The sequence below is a fragment of the Rana temporaria genome, chromosome 11 (assembly GCF_905171775.1).
Source record: "Rana temporaria chromosome 11, aRanTem1.1, whole genome shotgun sequence".
NCBI classification, from domain to species: Eukaryota; Metazoa; Chordata; class Amphibia; order Anura; family Ranidae; genus Rana; species Rana temporaria.
Window position 1 is genome coordinate 164,094,677 of NC_053499.1, and position 19,381 is coordinate 164,114,057.

General features: G+C 50.4%; 2 protein-coding genes across 2 annotated transcripts in view; both read right to left on the bottom strand.

The window, feature by feature from the left end:
• Positions 1 to 105: 105 nt before the first annotated feature.
• On the bottom strand, positions 106 to 1,562 carry LOC120916860. Its single transcript, XM_040327802.1, has 3 exons — positions 1,547 to 1,562; positions 910 to 1,448; positions 106 to 748 (listed from the first exon to the last, which is right to left on the bottom strand). Exons 1-3 carry the CDS (start codon positions 1,560 to 1,562, stop codon positions 434 to 436), a joined length of 870 nt encoding a protein of 289 aa, XP_040183736.1. The 3' UTR covers positions 106 to 433.
• The window catches only part of PIEZO1 (piezo type mechanosensitive ion channel component 1), a 143,104-nt gene continuing 125,066 nt past the window's right edge, over positions 1,344 to 19,381 (bottom strand). Inside the window, exons 37-43 of the mRNA XM_040329671.1 lie at positions 17,853 to 18,041; positions 17,686 to 17,778; positions 15,187 to 15,359; positions 12,466 to 12,588; positions 7,003 to 7,082; positions 5,948 to 6,143; positions 1,344 to 1,921 (exon numbers count right to left, since the gene is read on the bottom strand). Of these exons, the coding sequence (XP_040185605.1) occupies positions 1,672 to 1,921; positions 5,948 to 6,143; positions 7,003 to 7,082; positions 12,466 to 12,588; positions 15,187 to 15,359; positions 17,686 to 17,778; positions 17,853 to 18,041 (1,104 nt within the window). The 3' untranslated portion in view covers positions 1,344 to 1,671. The remainder of the gene's footprint in view (positions 1,922 to 5,947; positions 6,144 to 7,002; positions 7,083 to 12,465; positions 12,589 to 15,186; positions 15,360 to 17,685; positions 17,779 to 17,852; positions 18,042 to 19,381) is intronic.

Sequence of the window (19,381 nt, forward strand, 5' to 3'; positions counted from 1 at the left end):
CACAAAGACATTTGGCCTTTTCAGGAGAGATAATCAATGGCAATGAAATATTTCTCTGATCCGATTGGATTTTTCTAAATAATCAGAATACGACTTACGAAGAAGTTTTATTTCACAGATGCCTTTTTAATAGTAAAAATTTTATTTTAAAAATACACTTTTTTGGTTTTGTTCAGAAAGCAGAAATTGGAGGCAGAACCTTGGCGGGCGGCGGGCTTCCTGCGCTGCAATTATTGCACACCAGGAGCCGGTCTCAGTATCAGATCAGCACAGAGCCCCCCTCCCCCTCTGATGGGTCGGCACCAATCTCTCGGTAGTGTACACAGCACTTTGCACACCAAGGCATCTTCCACCGTCACTAAACTCACCATTGTAACAATTTATAAATATAAACTTTTTGATCTCCACTCATTCCGGTCAGAACTTCCAAACTTTAACTTTTCTTAAATAAAAATAAATGTTCACAAGTTATCGCCTCAGCGATGTAGGTTCTGATCCGGCTAAGACTTTCTGTGTAACTTGTCAGAATTGAGCAGCATTGTAGAGAGGAGATCCTCACTAGGAGGTCTCTAGAGAGGAGATTCCAGGAGATCCTCACTAGGAGGTCTCTAGAGGGGAGATTCCAGGAGATCCTCACTAGAAGGTCTCTAGCGAGGAGGTTCCAGGAGATCCTCACTAGAAGGTCTCTAGAGAGGAGATTCCAGGAGATCCTCACTAGGAGGTCTCTAGAGAGGAGGTTCCAGGAGATCTTTAGTAGAAGGTCTCTAGAGAGGAGATTCCAGGAGATCTTTAGTAGAAGGTCTCTAGAGAGGAGATTCCAGGAGATCTTTAGTAGAAGGTCTCTAGAGAGGAGATTCCAGGAGATCTTTAGTAGAAGGGAAGGTCTCTAGAGAGGAGATTCCAGAAGATCCTCACTAGAAGGTCTCTAGAGAGGAGATTCCAGGAGATCCTCACTAGAAGGTCTCTAGAGAGGAGATTCCAGGAGATCTTTAGTAGAAGGTCTCTAGAGAGGAGATTCCAGGAGATCTTTAGTAGAAGGTCTCTAGAGAGGAGATTCCAGAAGATCCTCACTAGAAGGTCTCTAGAGAGGAGATTCCAGGAGATCCTCACTAGGAGGTCTCTAGAGAGGAGATTCCAGGAGATCTTTAGTAGAAGGTCTCTAGAGAGGAGATTCCAGGAGATCCTTAGTAGAAGGTCTCTAGAGAGGAGATTCCAGGAGATCCTTAGTAGAAGGTCTCTAGAGAGGAGATTCCAGGAGATCCTCACTAGGAGGTCTCTAGAGAGGAGATTCCAGGAGATCCTTAGTAGAAGGTCTCTAGAGAGGAGATTCCAGGAGATCCTCACTAGGAGGTCTCTAGAGAGGAGATTCCAGGAGATCCTCACTAGGAGGTCTCTAGAGAGGAGGTTCCAGGAGATCCTCACTAGGAGGTCTCTAGTTGGCTCCTTGTCTGGTGAAGGTTTTACATTTCAGACACACGGATGATCCGGTCAGTGCTTCCGGAAGAAACATTTCCGTGACGTCACCCGTAGAGTTCCTGACACCGACTCGGTAGCGTCTTCATTCTGCAAACATCACATAAATAATTCTAGTCCTGGGAGGATGGATGATCCTCCTCTTACTTCATGTCACTTGCTCCAGCATCTCAGCTCCAGCACAAGCTTGGCGCCATCTTAGTCCTTGTCCACGGTCCATTTGATCATAGTCTCTGGTGATCGATACAGGAAGATCAGCTTGGCGTAGAGCTCCTCCTCCAGCTCCAGCTCACCGCGCTCGCGCACCACGTAGATGTCCTGGCACAGCTTGAGAATATTATCAACACACGGCAGCTCCTCAAACATGATGGAATGGGAGATCTCGCTGAAGAAGCCCCTCACAAACTTCCCAATGACGAGGACAATGGAAACGTAAAGTCCCATAATCCTGTGCAGGAGAGAAAAGGAAGAAACTCAGTATTTCCACTTCTAAGTACGCAGCCTGTCTGACAATAGGATTCTACAAGTATACAACAAACTATACTCACCTTCACGCCAGCGCTGCAGTTTCCCGCACTTACCTACAGCCAATCCCACGTCTGCTTCTGGGTACTCCTATTTGTCCATTTTTATTGGCCAGGCTGAGATGACATCACTCCCCTTCATTCATACGCTGGGCTGGGAAACAGAAATCTCTCCCTTTCTCTATGTTCTGCCCATTATAGAGGTGCTGGTACTTCAGTCACTTCTGTGTGTCCCCGTTGGAGAGATTTACCTTCACTTCCTATCCAGGAAACCGCCCAAGAAGTGAGAAGAACCTCCCACATCAGGGCAATACCAACTAAAAGACAACTCTAATATCTCCCATATTGGGGAAATCCTAATTCTTTACCCATCTGTGAGAGCAGAAGGTGGAATTGTGGTACAAGCGTCAAAGTAAATCCCTGAATATCAGGACTGCGGGGGGTAAACTTAGACCCAACAATGCATATCTAACCACATAAACAACAAATGTCCCAACAATCATACAACAAGAAATGCTTTGGTCTCATGAACACGTCATGTATAATTTCACACCAACGTGGAGCGTCACCAACGTGTACCGAGCAATCTTCACAATCTCTCTGTCCCAATCTTTGTTGTTACATCATAACCCATACACAATCTAGACCCCAGTGCCCAACCTGTGGCCCTCAGCAGTCTGTAGTGGGAACATTGATTCGAGGAATAGTATTGCCACATCTTCCCAGCCTGGTATTGTCTTCTCCTATCCACAGCCATCCCCCATCCCCCATCCTGTCCTCGCTCTCTGACCCTCATTTCCTCTATTAGCACTACAGTCTCTGACACTCCTCTCCAGCATTACATAGATTGATTATTTGCAACCCTTTGTGATCTCAGGGGGCCACATTCTAAAGAATAGCTAAATAAAAGCCGGGTATCTATGTACTAGATCTCACACAGCGAGGGGCATGGACTGGCTTTTGTGACCACAAGCAGGAGGAGAACCCAGGAGGAGAAACTTAGGAGGAGAACCCAGGAGGGGAAACTTAGGAGGAGAACCCAGGAGGGGAAACTAGGAGAGAAAACTTAGGAGAACCCAGGAGGGGAAACTTAGGAGGGGAACCTAGGAGGGGAAACTTAGGAGGAGAACCCAGGAGGGGGAACTTAGGAGGAGAACCCAGGAGGGGAAACTAGGAGAGAAAACTTAGGAGAACCCAGGAGGGGAAACTTAGGAGGGGAACCTAGGAGGGGAAACTTAGGAGGAGAACCTAGGAGGGGAAACTTAGGAGGAGAACCCAGGAGGGGAAACTTAGGAGGAGAAACTAGGAGGGGAAACTAGGAGGGGAAACTAGGAGGGGAAACTTAGGAGGAGAACCCAGGAGGGGAAACTTAGGAGGAGAACCTAGGAGGGGAAACTTAGGAGGAGAACCTAGGAGGAGAAACTAGGAGGGGAAACTTAGGAGGAGAACCTAGGAGGAGAAACTAGGAGGGGAAACTTAGGAGGGGAAACTTAGGAGGAGAACCCAGGAGGGGAAACTTAGGAGGAGAACCTAGGAGGAGAAACTAAGGAGGGGAAACTTAGGAGGAGAAAATTAGGAGGAGAAACTAGGAGGAGAACCCAGGAGGGGAAACTTAGGAGGAGAACCCAGGAGGGGAAACTTAGGAGGAGAACCCAGGAGGGGAAACTTAGGAGAAGAACCCAGGAGGGGAAACTTAGGAGGAGAACCCAGGAGGGGAAACTTAGGAGGAGAACCCAGGAGGGGGAACTTAGGAGGAGAACCCAGGAGGGGAAACTTAGGAGGAGAACCTAGGAGGGGAAACTTAGGAGGAGAAACGTAGGAGGAGAACCCAGGAGGGGAAACTTAGGAGGAGAACCTAGGAGGGGAAACTTAGGAGGAGAACCTAGGAGGGGAAACTTAGGAGGAGAACCTAGGAGGAGAAACTAGGAGGGGAAACTTAGGAGGAGAACCTAGGAGGAGAAACTTAGGAGGAGAAACGTAGGAGGAGAACCCAGGAGGGGAAACTTAGGAGGAGAACCTAGGAGGGGAAACTTAGGAGGAGAACCTAGGAGGGGAAACTTAGGAGGAGAACCTAGGAGGAGAAACTAGGAGGGGAAACTTAGGAGGAGAACCTAGGAGGAGAAACTAGGAGGGGAAACTTAGGAGGGGAAACTTAGGAGGAGAACCCAGGAGGGGAAACTTAGGAGGAGAAACTAGGAGGGGAAACTTAGGAGGAGAACCTAGGAGGGGAAACTTAGGAGGAGAACCTAGGAGGGGAAACTTAGGAGGAGAAACGTAGGAGGAGAACCCAGGAGGGGAAACTTAGGAGGAGAACCCAGGAGGGGAAACTTAGGAGGAGAACCCAGGAGGGGAAACTTAGGAGGAGAACCCAGGAGGGGAAACTTAGGAGGGGAACCTAGGAGGGGAAACTTAGGAGGAGAACCTAGGGGGGGAAACTTAGGAGGAGAAACGTAGGAGGAGAACCCAGGAGGGGAAACTTAGGAGGAGAACCTAGGAGGGGAAACTTAGGAGGAGAACCTAGGAGGGGAAACTTAGGAGGAGAACCTAGGAGGAGAAACTAGGAGGGGAAACTTAGGAGGAGAACCTAGGAGGAGAAACTAGGAGGGGAAACTTAGGAGGGGAAACTTAGGAGGAGAACCCAGGAGGGGAAACTTAGGAGGAGAAACTAGGAGGGGAAACTTAGGAGGAGAACCTAGGAGGAGAAACTAGGAGGGGAAACTTAGGAGGAGAACCCAGGAGGGGAAACTTAGGAGGAGAACCCAGGAGGGGAAACTTAGGAGGGGAAACTTAGGAGGAGAAAATTAGGAGGAGAAACTAGGAGGGGAAACTTAGGAGGAGAACCCAGGAGGGGAAACTTAGGAGGAGAACCCAGGAGGGGAAACTTAGGAGGAGAACCCAGGAGGGGAAACTTAGGAGGAGAACCCAGGAGGGGAAACTTAGGAGGAGAACCCAGGAGGGGAAACTTAGGAGGAGAACCCAGGAGGGGAAACTAGGAGGGGAAACTAGGAGGGGAAACTTAGGAGGAGAACCCAGGAGGGGAAACTTAGGAGGAGAACCCAGGAGGGGAAACTTAGGAGGAGAACCCAGGAGGGGAAACTTAGGAGGAGAAACTTAGGAGGGGAAACTTAGGAGGAGAACCCAGGAGGGGAAACTTAGGAGGAGAACCCAGGAGGGGAAACTTAGGAGAGGAAACTTAGGAGGAGAACCCAGGAGGGGAAACTTAGGAGGAGAACCCAGGAGGGGAAACTTAGGAGGAGAACCCAGGAGGAGAACCTAGGAGGAGAACCCAGGAGGGGAAACTAGGAGGGGAAACTTAGGAGGAGAACCCAGGAGGGGAAACTTAGGAGGAGAACCCAGGAGGGGAAACTAGGAGGGGAAACTTAGGAGGAGAACCCAGGAGGGGAAACTTAGGAGGAGAACCCAGGAGGGGAAACTAGGAGGGGAAACTTAGGAGGAGAAACTAGGAGGGGAAACTTAGGAGGGGAAACTTAGGAGGGGAAACTTAGGAGGAGAACCCAGGAGGGGAAACTTAGGAGGAGAACTTAGGAGAGGAAACTTAGGAGGAGAACCCAGGAGGGGAAACTAGGAGGGGAACCCAGGAGGGGAAACTAGGAGGAGAACCCAGGAGGGGAAACTTAGGAGGAGAACCCAGGAGAGGAAACTTAGGAGGAGAACCCAGGAGGGGAAACGTAGGAGGAGAACCCAGGAGGGGAAACGTTGGAGGAGAACCCAGGAGGAGAACCCAGGAGGGGAAACTTAGGAGGAGAACCCAGGAGAGGAAACTTAGGAGGAGAACTTAGGAGAGAAGCCTCTACTTTATAGAAGCCAAGCCCCGTTGAGCGCCACCCAATGTGAATATCGGGGTTCCATGAAGCGTGGAAGAAGTTGCATTAGACAAACGGTGAATTAGAATGTAAATAAATGCGGTATGAGGACAATGGTGTACTGACCCATATCCCGCCAGGAAGCCGAGACTTGGAGGACTGACTTTGTCATTAAATATGACCATGGGGAGGATGTCGCAGTCTTTCTTGCACCCTTCGAGGCGGATGACCCACCACTCCAGGAAGCTGCTGATGTCCCTTCCATCTCCTATAAGCTTGCGATTCAGCTGAACGGTCACATTGAGGTAACTCTCTTCCTCATCTGCCCAACACAAAGGAAATAACAGAATTATTAATAATAATATCCCGTGTAACTCGTGGGACCCAATCACATTTCAGTTGTCTTGACTTTGGTTTAAGGATAACTTGACGTTTAGCGATGTTTTCCTTCAACCAGTTCCCGCCCCCCGGCTTATAGTCAAATGAGGCGCAGGCGGGATCTTCATCATTCTGGGCGGACATCATATGTCATCCTCCCAGAACGGTCCACATGGGCGGTACGATCCGTTTCCGGGTGTGCCCGCCACTGCTGGTACCATGTGATCGCTATGACCTTCATTGTGTACAATTGTGTTGCTAGCTGTGATTGGTCACAGTGATCACAGGGTACAGACCGGGCCAATCACAACAATACACACTAAATGAATCCATTTCATTCCAAAAAAATGTTGATAACAGAATTTACTGGTATTGTCAATCATAATGTGTAAAAAAAAAAAAAATCCTGATCCCTCCCCCAGAGCATTGTTACTATGGTAACACTATTACACTCGTCACAGTGTGCGAAAAACAATTGAAAAGGATCAGAATAATTAGTTATAGTAATAATTAGGTATATTAATAATTGATTCAGTTTCATCAGTTTGGAACAATTTCCTGCCAATTAATTAGGATTGTTTTTGATGAAAGTGCAATTAGCAAAAGCAACCAATCAGAAATGAAGACGGCAGTGAATGGCGAAGTGGTTGCAGGTCGTGTGATCGGTACGATCGTTTGACTGACTGAGCGCTGAGGCCTCCCCATAGATATTATTATATCGCCTCATTTAGCTACATTATGGGATGTCAATCTATAGAGAGAAATATCCGATCACAAAACGGGAGGAAAGATTCTGACGGTACCTGGCAGCAGCTGCTTCACAGGGTTGGCTTCGGGGCCATTGGGGGCCCGAATATATTGTGGAAATAAGTGAGAGACGCAACTGTAAAACAAAGAGAATCACGTGACCAACAATACCCACAATACATTGCACCCGAAAGATTCAAAACCTAACAAATGCCCTAAAGCAGTGGTCTCCAAACTGTGGCCCGAGGACGGATGTGGCCCTTTGCTTGCTACCAACCCCACCAATGGGTCACCATTCCCCTTCCAACCCCACCAATGGGGCACCATTCCCCTTCCCACCCCCATCAATGGGTCACCATTCCCCTTCCCACCCCCATCAATGGGTCACCATTCCCCTTCCAACCCCACCAATGGGTCACCTTTCCCCTTCCAACCCCATCAATGGGTCACCAGTCCCCTTCCAACCCCACCAATGGGTCACCATTCCCCCCACCAACCCCACCAATGGGTCACCATTCCCCTTCCCACCCCCATCAATGGGTCACCATTCCCCTTCCAACCCCACCAATGGGTCACCATTCCCCCCACCAACCCCACCAATGGGTCACCATTCCCCTTCCCACCCCCATCAATGGTCACCATTCCCCTTCCAACCCCATCAATGGGTCACCATTCCCCTTTCAACCCCACCAATGGGTCACCATTCCCCTTCCAACCCCATCAATGGGTCACCATTCCCCTTCCAACCCCACCAATGGGTCACCATTCCCCTTCCAACCCCACCAATGGGTCACCATTCCCCTTCCAACCCCACCAATGGGTCACCATTCCCCTTCCAACCCCACCAATGGGTCACCATTCCCCTTCCCACCCCCATCAATGGGTCACCATTCCCCTTCCAACCCCACCAATGGGTCACCATTCCCCTTCCAACCCCACCAATGGGTCACCATTCCCCTTCCCACCCCACCAATGGGTCACCATTCCCCTTCCCACCCCACCAATGGGTCACCATTCCCCTTCCCACCCCCATCAATGGGTCACCATTCCCCTTCCAACCCCCATCAATGGGTCACCATTCCCCCCACCAATGGGTCACCATTCCCCCCACCAACCCCACCAATGGGGCACCATTCCCCTTCCAACCCCACCAATGGGTCACCATTCCCCTTCCAACCCCACCAATGGGTCACCATTCCCCTTCCAACCCCACCAATGGGTCACCATTCCCCTTCCAACCCCATCAATGGGTCACCATTCCCCCCACCAACCCCACCAATGGGGCACCATTCCCCTTCCAACCCCACCAATGGGTCACCATTCCCCTTCCAACCCCACCAATGGGTCACCATTCCCCTTCCCACCCCCATCAATGAGGCACCATTCCCCTTCCAACCCCACCAATGGGTCACCATTCCCCTTCCAACCCCACCAATGGGTCACCATTCCCCTTCCAACCCCACCAATGGGTCACCATTCCCCTTCCCACCCCCATCAATGGGTCACCATTCCCCCCACCAATGGGTCACCATTCCCCCCACCAACCCCACCAATGGGTCACCATTCCCCCCACCAACCCCACCAATGGGTCACCATTCCCCTTCCAACCCCACCAATGGGTCACCATTCCCCCCACCAATGGGTCACAATCCCCCCACCAACCCCCATCAATGGGTCACCATTCCCCTTCCCACCCCCATCAATGGGTCACCATTCCCCCCACCAATGGGTCACCATTCCCCCCACCAATGGGTCACCATTCCCCCCACCAACCCCACCAATGGGTCACCATTCCCCTTCCCAACCCCACCAATGGGGCACCATTCCCCTTCCAACCCCACCAATGGGTCACCATTCCCCCCACCAACCCCACCAATGGGTCACCATTCCCCTTCCAACCCCACCAATGGGTCACCATTCCCCCCACCAATGGGTCACCATTCCCCTTCCCACCCCCATCAATGGGTCACCATTCCCCCCACCAATGGGTCACCATTCCCCCCACCAACCCCACCAATGGGTCACCATTCCCCCCACCAACCCCACCAATGGGTCACCATTCCCCTTCCAACCCCACCAATGGGTCACCATTCCCCCCACCAACCCCCATCAATGGGTCACCATTCCCCCCACCAACCCCACCAATGGGTCACCATTCCCCTTCCAACCCCACCAATGGGTCACCATTCCCCCCACCAATGGGTCACCATTCCCCTTCCCACCCCCATCAATGGGTCACCATTCCCCCCACCAATGGGTCACCATTCCCCCCACCAACCCCACCAATGGGTCACCATTCCCCCTCCAACCCCACCAATGGGTCACCATTCCCCTTCCAACCCCACCAATGGGTCACCATTCCCCCCACCAACCCCCATCAATGGGGCACCATTCCCCTTCCAACCCCATCAATGGGTCACCATTCCCCTTCCAACCCCACCAATGGGTCACCATTCCCCTTCCCACCCCCACCAATGGGTCACCATTCCCCTTCCCACCCCCACCAATGGGTCACCATTCCCCTTCCCACCCCCATCAATGGGTCACCATTCCCCCCACCAACCCCACCAATGGGACACCATTCCCCTTCCAACCCCACCAATGGGTCACCATTCCCCTTCCAACCCCACCAATGGGTCACCATTCCCCTTCCCACCCCCATCAATGGGTCACCATTCCCCCCACCAATGGGTCACCATTCCCCCCACCAACCCCACCAATGGGTCACCATTCCCCTTCCAACCCCACCAATGGGTCACCATTCCCCCCACCAACCCCCATCAATGGGTCACCATTCCCCTTCCCACCCCCATCAATGGGTCACCATTCCCCCAACCAACCCCCATCAATGGGTCACCATTCCCCCCACCAATGGGTCACCATTCCCCTTCCCACCCCCATCAATGGGGCACCATTCCCCCCACCAACCCCCATCAATGGGTCACCATTCCCCTTCCCACCCCCATCAATGGGGCACCATTCCCCTTCCCACCCCCACCAATGGGTCACCATTCCCCTTCCAACCCCATCAATAGTTCACCATTCCCCCAACCAACCCCATCAATGGGGCACCATTCCCCTTCCCACCCCCATCAATGGGTCACCATTCCCCCAACCAACCCCATCAATGGGTCACCATTCCCCTTCCAACCCCATCAATGGGTCACCATTCCCCTTCCAACCCCCATCAATGGGTCACCATTCCCCCAACCAACCCAATCAATGGGTCACCATTCCCCTTCCCACCCCCATCAATGGGTCACCATTCCCCTTCCAACCCCATCAATGGGTCACCATTCCCCTTCCAACCCCCATCAATGGGTCACCATTCCCCCAACCAACCCAATCAATGGGTCACCATTCCCCTTCCAACCCCATCAATGGGTCACCATTCCCCTTCCAACCCCATCAATGGGTCACCATTCCCCTTCCCACCCCCATCAATGGGGCACCATTCCCCTTCCAACCCCCATCAATGGGTCACCATTCCCCCCACCAATGGGTCACCATTCCCCTTCCAACCCCACCAATGGGTCACCATTCCCCTTCCAACCCCATAAATGGGGCACCATTCCCCCAACCAACAGGTCACCATTCCCCCAACCAACCCCATCAATGGGGCACCATTCCCTTACCAACCCCATCAATGGGTCACCATTCCCCTTCCCACCCCCATCAATGGGTCACCATTCCCCCAACCAACCCCATCAATGGGGCACCATTCCCCCAACCAACAGTTCACCATTCCCCCAACCAACCCCATCAATGGGGCACCATTCCCCTTCCAACCCCCATCAATGGAGCACCATTCCCCCAACCAACAGTTCACCATTCCCCCAACCAACCCCATCAATGGGGCACCATTCCCCTTCCAACCCCCATCAATGGAGCACCATTCCCCCAACCAACAGTTCACCATTCCCCCAACCAACCCCATCAATAGGGCACCATTCCCCTTCCAACCCCCATCAATGGAGCACCATTCCCCCAACCAACAGTTCACCATTCCCCCAACCAACCCCATCAATAGGGCACCATTCCCCTTCCAACCCCCATCAAAGGGGCACCATTTCCCCCAACCAACCCCATCAATGGGTCATCATTCCCCTTCCAACCCCCATCAATGGGTCATCCGCCCAGAATGATGAAGGTCCCGTCTGCGCCTTATTTGACTATAAGCCGGGGGGTGGGAACTGGTTAAAGGAGAACATCGCTAAACGTCAAGTTATCCTAAAATAAGTCAAGACAACTGAAATTTAGATTTAGAAGGCCGGACTGTGGCCAGGGGGAGTAGAAAATGTCCCGGCATCAGTGCCCCTTCATTGGTTTTAATGGGAGTGGCCCATTGATGGGGTTGGTTGGGGGAATGGTGACCCATTGATGGGGTTAGTTGGGGGAATGGTGACCCATTGATGGGGTTGGTTGGGGGAATGGTGACCTGTTGGGGGAAAGGGGGCCCATTGATGGGGTTGGTTGGGGGAATGGTGACCTGTTGGTTGGGGGAATGGGGGCCCATTAATGGGGGTTGAAAGGGGAATGGTGCCCCATTGATGGGGTTGGTTGGGGGAATGGTGACCCATTGATGGGGTTGGTTGGGGGAATGGTGACCTGTTGGGGGAAAGGGGGCCCATTGATGGGGTTGGTTGGGGGAATGGTGACCTGTTGGTTGGGGGAATGGGGGCCCATTGATGGGGGTTGGTTGGGGGAATGGTGACCTGTTGGTTGGGGGAAAGGGGGCCCATTGATGGGGGTTGGTTGGGGGAATGGTGACCTGTTGGTTGGGGGAAAGGGGGCCCATTGATGGGGGTTGGTTGGGGGAATGGTGACCTGTTGGTTGGGGGAATAGGGGCCCATTGATGGGGTTGGTTGGGGGAATGGTGACCTGTTGGTTGGGGGAATGGGGGCCCATTGATGGGGGTTGGTTGGGGGAATGGTGACCTGTTGGTTGGGGGAATGGGGGCCCATTGATGGGGTTGGTTGGGGGAATGGTGACCCATTGATGGGGTTGGTTGGGGGAATGGTGACCTGTTGGTTGGGGGAAAGGGGGCCCATTGATGGGGGTTGGTTGGGGGAATGGTGACCCATTGATGGGGTTGGTTGGGGGAATGGTGACCTGTTGGTTGGGGGAATGGGGGCCCATTGATGGGGGTTGGTTGGGGGAATGGTGACCTGTTGGTTGGGGGAAAGGGGGCCCATTGATGGGGGTTGGTTGGGGGAATGGTGACCTGTTGGTTGGGGGAATGGGGGCCCATTGATGGGGTTGGTTGGGGGAATGGTGACCTGTTGGTTGGGGGAATGGGGGCCCATTGGTGGGGGAATGGTGACCTGTTGGTTGGGGGAATGGGGGCCCATTGATGGGGTTGGTTGGGGGAATGGGGGCCCATTGATGGGGTTGGTTGGGGGAATGGGGACCCATTGATGGGGTTGGTTGGGGGAATGGTGCCCCATTGATGGAGTCACAGTGATCACATGGAATACATTCAGAGTGATCTGTACAGGACAGAAGTAGAGGAACTCACACCGGGGCCGAACGTTTTCCTTCCAGTAGATCAGCCAGTTGCATCCGCACCTCACTCCCCGGCTCCAGATCCTTGGTGTGCTTCTCAAACGTGTTCTCCACACTGCCCCCTTTAGACAAATCCCTAAAATAACCAAAAGACACAACAATTCGTTCAATCATCACATTACATTCGTTCCTTTCCCCTTATTGTATATATAATGACATGTCAGTCAAAGTGTCCTTCACTATATACACCTTATATATACACATCATATATACACATCATATACACACATCATATATACACATCATATATACACATCATATACACACATCATATACACACATCATATACACACATCATATACACACATCATATATACACATCATATATACACATCATATATACACATCATATATACACATCATATATACACATCATATACACACATCATATATACACATCATATATACACATCATATACACACATCATATATACACATCATATATACACATCATATATACACATCATATACACACATCATATACACACATCATATACACACATCATATACACACATCATATATACACATCATATACACATCATATATACACATCATATACACATCATATATACACATCATATATACACATCATATATACACATCATATACACATCATATATACACATCATATACACATCATATACACACATCATATACACACATCATATACACACATCATATACACACATCATATATACATCATATATACACATCATATACACATCATATACACACATCATATACACATCATATATACACATCATATACACACATCATATACACATCATATACACACATCATATACACATCATATACACACATCATATACACACATCATATATACACATCATATATACACATCATATATACACATCATATATACACATCATATATACACATCATATATACACATCATATACACACATCATATATACACATCATATATACACACATCATATATACACACATCATATATACATCATATATACATCATATATACATCATATATACACATCATATATACATCATATACACACATCATATACACACATCATATACACACATCATATATACACATCATATATACACATCATATATACACATCATATACACACATCATATATACACATCATATATACACACATCATATATACACACATCATATATACACATCATATATACACATCATATATACACATCATATATACACATCATATATACACATCATATACACACATCATATATACATCATATATACACATCATATATACATCATATATACTCATCATATATACACATCATATATACACATCATATACACATCATATATACATCATATACACACATCATATACACACATCATATATACACATCATATATACACATCATATATACACATCATATATACACATCATATATACACATCATATATACACATCATATATACACATCATATACACATCATATATACATCATATACACACATCATATACACATCATATACACATCATATATACATCATATACACACATCATATATACACATCATATATACACATCATATACACACATCATATACACACATCATATATACACATCATATATACTCATCATATATACATCATATACACACATCATATATACACACATCATATATACACATCATATACACATCATATATACACATCATATACACATCATATATACACATCATATATACACATCATATACACATCATATACACACATCATATATACACATCATATATACACATCATATACACACATCATATACACATCATATATACACATCATATATACATCATATACACACATCATATATACACATCATATATACACACATCATATATACACATCATATATACACATCATATATACACATCATATATACACATCATATATACTCATCATATACACATCATATACACACATCATATACACATCATATACACACATCATATACACATCATATACACACATCATATACACATCATATACACACATCATATACACATCATATACACACATCATATACACATCATATACACACATCATATATACACATCATATATACACATCATATATACACATCATATATACACATCATATATACACATCATATATACTCATCATAGGAAAAGAGCGGCGATCATCAAACAGAACATTTCATGCAATCTGCAAATAATCAATAAACGTCCGCCCCTCCCCCACCACACAGAGCGTTCTCCTGGAGATGATGACATCATAGTCCGCCCCTCCCCCACCACACTGAGCACAGAGCGTTCTCCTGGAGATGATGACATCATAGTCCGCCCCTCCCCCACCACACTGAGCACAGAGCGTTCTCCTGGAGATGATGACATCATAGTCCGCCCCTCCCCCACCACACTGAACACAGAGCGTTCTCCTGGAGATGATGACATCATAGTCCGCCCCTCCCCCACCACACTGAGCACAGAGCGTTCTCCTGGAGATGATGACATCATAGTCCGCCCCTCTACCTCATACAGAGAACACTTCCTATTCATTCTTCTCTGAATGGCGCCCGTGCCGAGCGAACATCTCGCGGCAATCGGCGTGGAATCCAGCGATTGGGCGGATTTGTCAGAAAACACGCCCCCAGCGCTGCGATTCTTTCTCAGACATTTTCTGACCTCTGGAAGTTCCATGTCAGGCGAAGTGTAATCTCCGAAGATCCGTTCCTCAGCTCATCCCTCATCTGATCCCGGCTGGGAGGACTGATCCCCCAAATCGATCCCGAGTTCCCTTCGATCCTCGCCGTCACAATGTCCTCATAACTGTACAGAGTGATGAATTGCATCGCCGTCTACAAAGAAACAACAAGACGTGTGACCTCATAATACGCGCACCTCTCTATGGCGCCCCCTTGTGGAGGAATCCCCCCCCCCCCCGATAGGGAAACAAGACGTGACATCCCATAATACGCGCACCTCTCTATGGCGCCCCCTTGTGGAGGAATCCCCCCCCCCCCCCGATAGGAAGAACTCCAGAAAGTCGCACTAATCACCTTTATTATATAAAACCCCCGCTAATCACCACTGCAGGGAGGGGAGAATTCTGCTGACGCATTTCACCCTCACAACATACACAAGGGTCCAACATGACGCCGTTCTATCCCCCGATAGAGAAGACCGTCCATTCGGGGATCATTGGGGGTTGGGAATCTCAGTAGAAGGTCGGGGATCACATGGAATTTAGTGTTGGGGTTCTAGGGAAGGATGGGGTTCCGAGTTTGGGGGTTCTAGGGAAGGATGGGGTTCCAAGTTTGGGGTTCTAGGGAAGGATGGGGTTCCGAGTTTGGGGTTCTAGGGAAGGATGGGGTTCCGAGTTTGGGGTTCTAGGGAAGGATGGGGTTCCGAGTTTGGGGTTCTAGGGAAAGATGGGGTTCCAAGTTTGGGGTTCTAGGGAAGGATGGGGTTCCAAGTTTGGGGTTCTAGGGAAGGATGGGGTTCCGAGTTTGGGGTTCTAGGGAAGGATGGGGTTCCGTGTTTGTGGTTCTAGGGAAGGATGGGGTTCCAAGTTTGGGGTTCTAGGGAAGGATGGGGTTCCGAGTTTGGGGTTCTAGGGAAGGATGGGGTTCCGAGTTTGGGGTTCTAGGGAAGGATGGGGTTCCGAGTTTGGGGTTGGAGTGTTGGGGGTTGGGAAGGCGCAGTGTAAAGCTGCCCATAGATGGTTTGAGCCGCCATGTTAGATTTTCATGTGATTATTGCCTGAGAGTAAAACCACGAGCAATAATGTGGTGGTGAGAAAGAGTGGCCCCTATGTGGTGGTGGGGAAGAGTGGCCCCTATGTGGTGGTGGGGAAGAGTGGCCCCTAGGTGGTGGTGAGGAAGAGTGGCCCCTATAAGGTGGTGAGGAAGAGTGGCCCCTATAAGGTGGTGAGGAAGAATGGCCCCTATGAGGTGGTGGGGAAGAGTGGCCCCTATGAGGTGGTGGGGAAGAGTGGCCCCTATGAGGTGGTGAGGAAGAGTGGCCCCTATGTGGTGGTGGGGAAGAGTGGCCCCTATGTGGTGGTGGAGAAGAGTGGCCCCTAGGTGGTGGTGAGGAAGAGTGGCCCCTATAAGGTGGTGAGGAAGAGTGGCCCCTATAAGGTGGTGAGGAAGAATGGCCCCTATGAGGTGGTGGGGAAGAGTGGCCCCTATGAGGTGGTGGGGAAGAGTGGCCCCTATGAGGTGGTGGGGAAGAGTGGCCCCTATGTGGTGGTGAGGAAGAGTGGCCCCTATGAGGTGAGGAAGAGTGGCCCCTATGAGGTGGTGAGGAAGAGTGGCCCCTATGTGGTGGTGAGGAAGAGTGGCCCCTATGTGGTGGTGAGGAAGAGTGGCCCCTATGTGGTGGTGAGGAAGAGTGGCCCCTATGTGGTGGTGAGGAAGAGTGGCCCCTATGTGGTGGTGAGGAAGAGTGGCCCCTATGTGGTGGTGAGGAAGAGTGGCCCCTATGCGGTGGTGGCCCCTATGAGGTGGTGAGGAAGAGTGGCCCCTATGAGGTGGTGAGGAAGAGTGGCCCCTATGAGGTGGTGGGGAAGAGTGGCCCCTATGAGGTGGTGAGGAAGAGTGGCCCCTATGAGGTGGTGAGGAAGAGTGGCCCCTATGAGGTGGTGAGGAAGAGTGGCCCCTATGAGGTGGTGGGGAAGAGTGGCCCCTATGTGATGGTGAGGAAGAGTGGCCCCTATGAGGTGGCCCTTCCATTCTCTCTCGGGTACTCACCGGCTGCCTCTCGAATTGGTAGGTGAGATCCTCGTACTGTTGCGGGGTGAAGGGTTGGATGGAATGCTGTTGGGCGGTGGTGGGGAAGTGTGGCCCCTATGTGGTGGTGGCCCCTATGTGGTGGTGGCCCCTATGTGGTGGTGAGGAAGAGTGGCCCCTATGTGGTGGTGGCCCCTATGAGGTGGTGGCCCCTATGTGGTGGTGGGGAAGAGTGGCCCCTATGAGGTGTCTCTCGGGTACTCACCGGCTGCCTCTCGAATTGGTAGGTGAGATCCTCGTACTGTTGCAGGGTGAAGGGTTGGATGGAATGCTGTTGGGCGCTCATGGTGGGGAAGAGTGGCCCCTATGTGGTGGTGGCCCCTATGAGGTGGTGGCCCCTATGAGGTGGTGGGGAAGAGTGGCCCCTATGAGGTGTCCCTCGGGTACTCACCGGCTGCCTCTCGAATTGGTAGGTGAGATCCTCGTACTGTTGCGGGGTGAAGGGTTGGATGGAATGCTGTTGGGCGCTCATGGTGAACAGCGGCTGGAAGAAGAAACCTCGAGGTGAGAGAAATTCTGAGGAGAGAAAAGTAATGATCTGTCACTTCCTGTCCTCACCTCATATCCTCCCAGCTGGAAGGTGACGGTCACATCGATGGGATGGTTGACCACGCCCACCACGGAGCGAACCAATGACATGAAGAGCAAAGGGAACCAAATGATGCAGATGAGGAAAACGATGATCAGACCTCCCATCCCGTACTTCACCATCTTCTTCTTCTTCTGACCTTTGGGCTGCGGATATTTCTGGAGGAAGGAAAGACGTGTGAGGAGCACAGAGATTCCAGAGATTCCGCCCACCACAGAGATTCCACCCCCCCCCCACCACGGAGATCCGCCCACCAGAGATTCCACCCACCAGAGAGATTCTGCCCCCCCCACCACGGAGATTCCGCCCACCACAGAGATTCCACCCCTCGCCCACCACAGAGATTCCGCCCACCACGGAGAATACACCCCCACAGAGATTCCACCCCCCGCCCACCACAGAGATTCCGCCCACCAGAGAGATTCCGCCCACCACAGAGATTCCGCCCCCACAGAGATTCCACCCCCCGCCCACCACAGAGATTCCACCCCCCGCCCACCACAGAGATTCCACCCCCCGCCCACCACAGAGATTCCACCCCCCGCCCACCACGGAGATCCCACCCCCCGCCCACCACAGATATTCCACCCCCACCACAGAGATTCCACCCCCCCACCACAGAGATTCCACCCCCCGCCCACCACGGAGATTCCACCCCCACCACAGAGATTCCACCCCCCGCCCACCACAGAGATTCCATCCCCCACCCCAGAAATCTGTGACATTCGTCACTATGGAAACCCTTCTTTTTCCCCACCAACCAATCGGACAGCTCCGGATTCACTTTGGTGTGAGTGTCCCGGAGGTTAAACGTTGGGATCGTGTACACCTCCTGCTGGATATACCCCATATACTGTATACATATATATGGGGTATATCACTACCTGTAATGGGGTGATGGAAGTCTGGTGAGGGGGAGGTGTGACAGATGAGGGGGAGGTGTGACAGATGAGGGGATCTGAAGATTGGATACATTGTCTGAATCTTCACTATTATCACGTTTTCTCTTTATTACGGAAGGATCGCGGGTTTCATCAATTCCGGATTGATTTCTAACGCGCTTTTCCTCGCCAACATTCACCTGTCTCATTGCTCGCATTATCCTTCCACTTTGCGCTGTTTCGGGGTTTTTAACCCTTTGTTCACAATGTTACCTTTCTGGAAACTCCAAGAAAAACGATTGGAAAAGAGAAGAAAACGGTCCCAGCGTAGGAAGGTTTCTTCCCGCGAATGCCGCGTTCGCGCGATCGGAAATTCCCACAACAAATCTTTGATGGGAGCTTCTTGTTGGTTCTCAAATTTTCCAACAACAAAAGTTCTTGTCGGAAATTCCAATTGTCTTTCTGCAATTCCGACGCACAAAAATCCTGCGCATGCTCGGAATCATTGAACGTCATTTTTCTCGACTCGTCGTAGTGTTGTGCGTCACCGGCGTTTTTGACGTTCAGAATTTACGACAACATTTGTGTGACCGTCGTGTGTACGCAACACAAGTTTG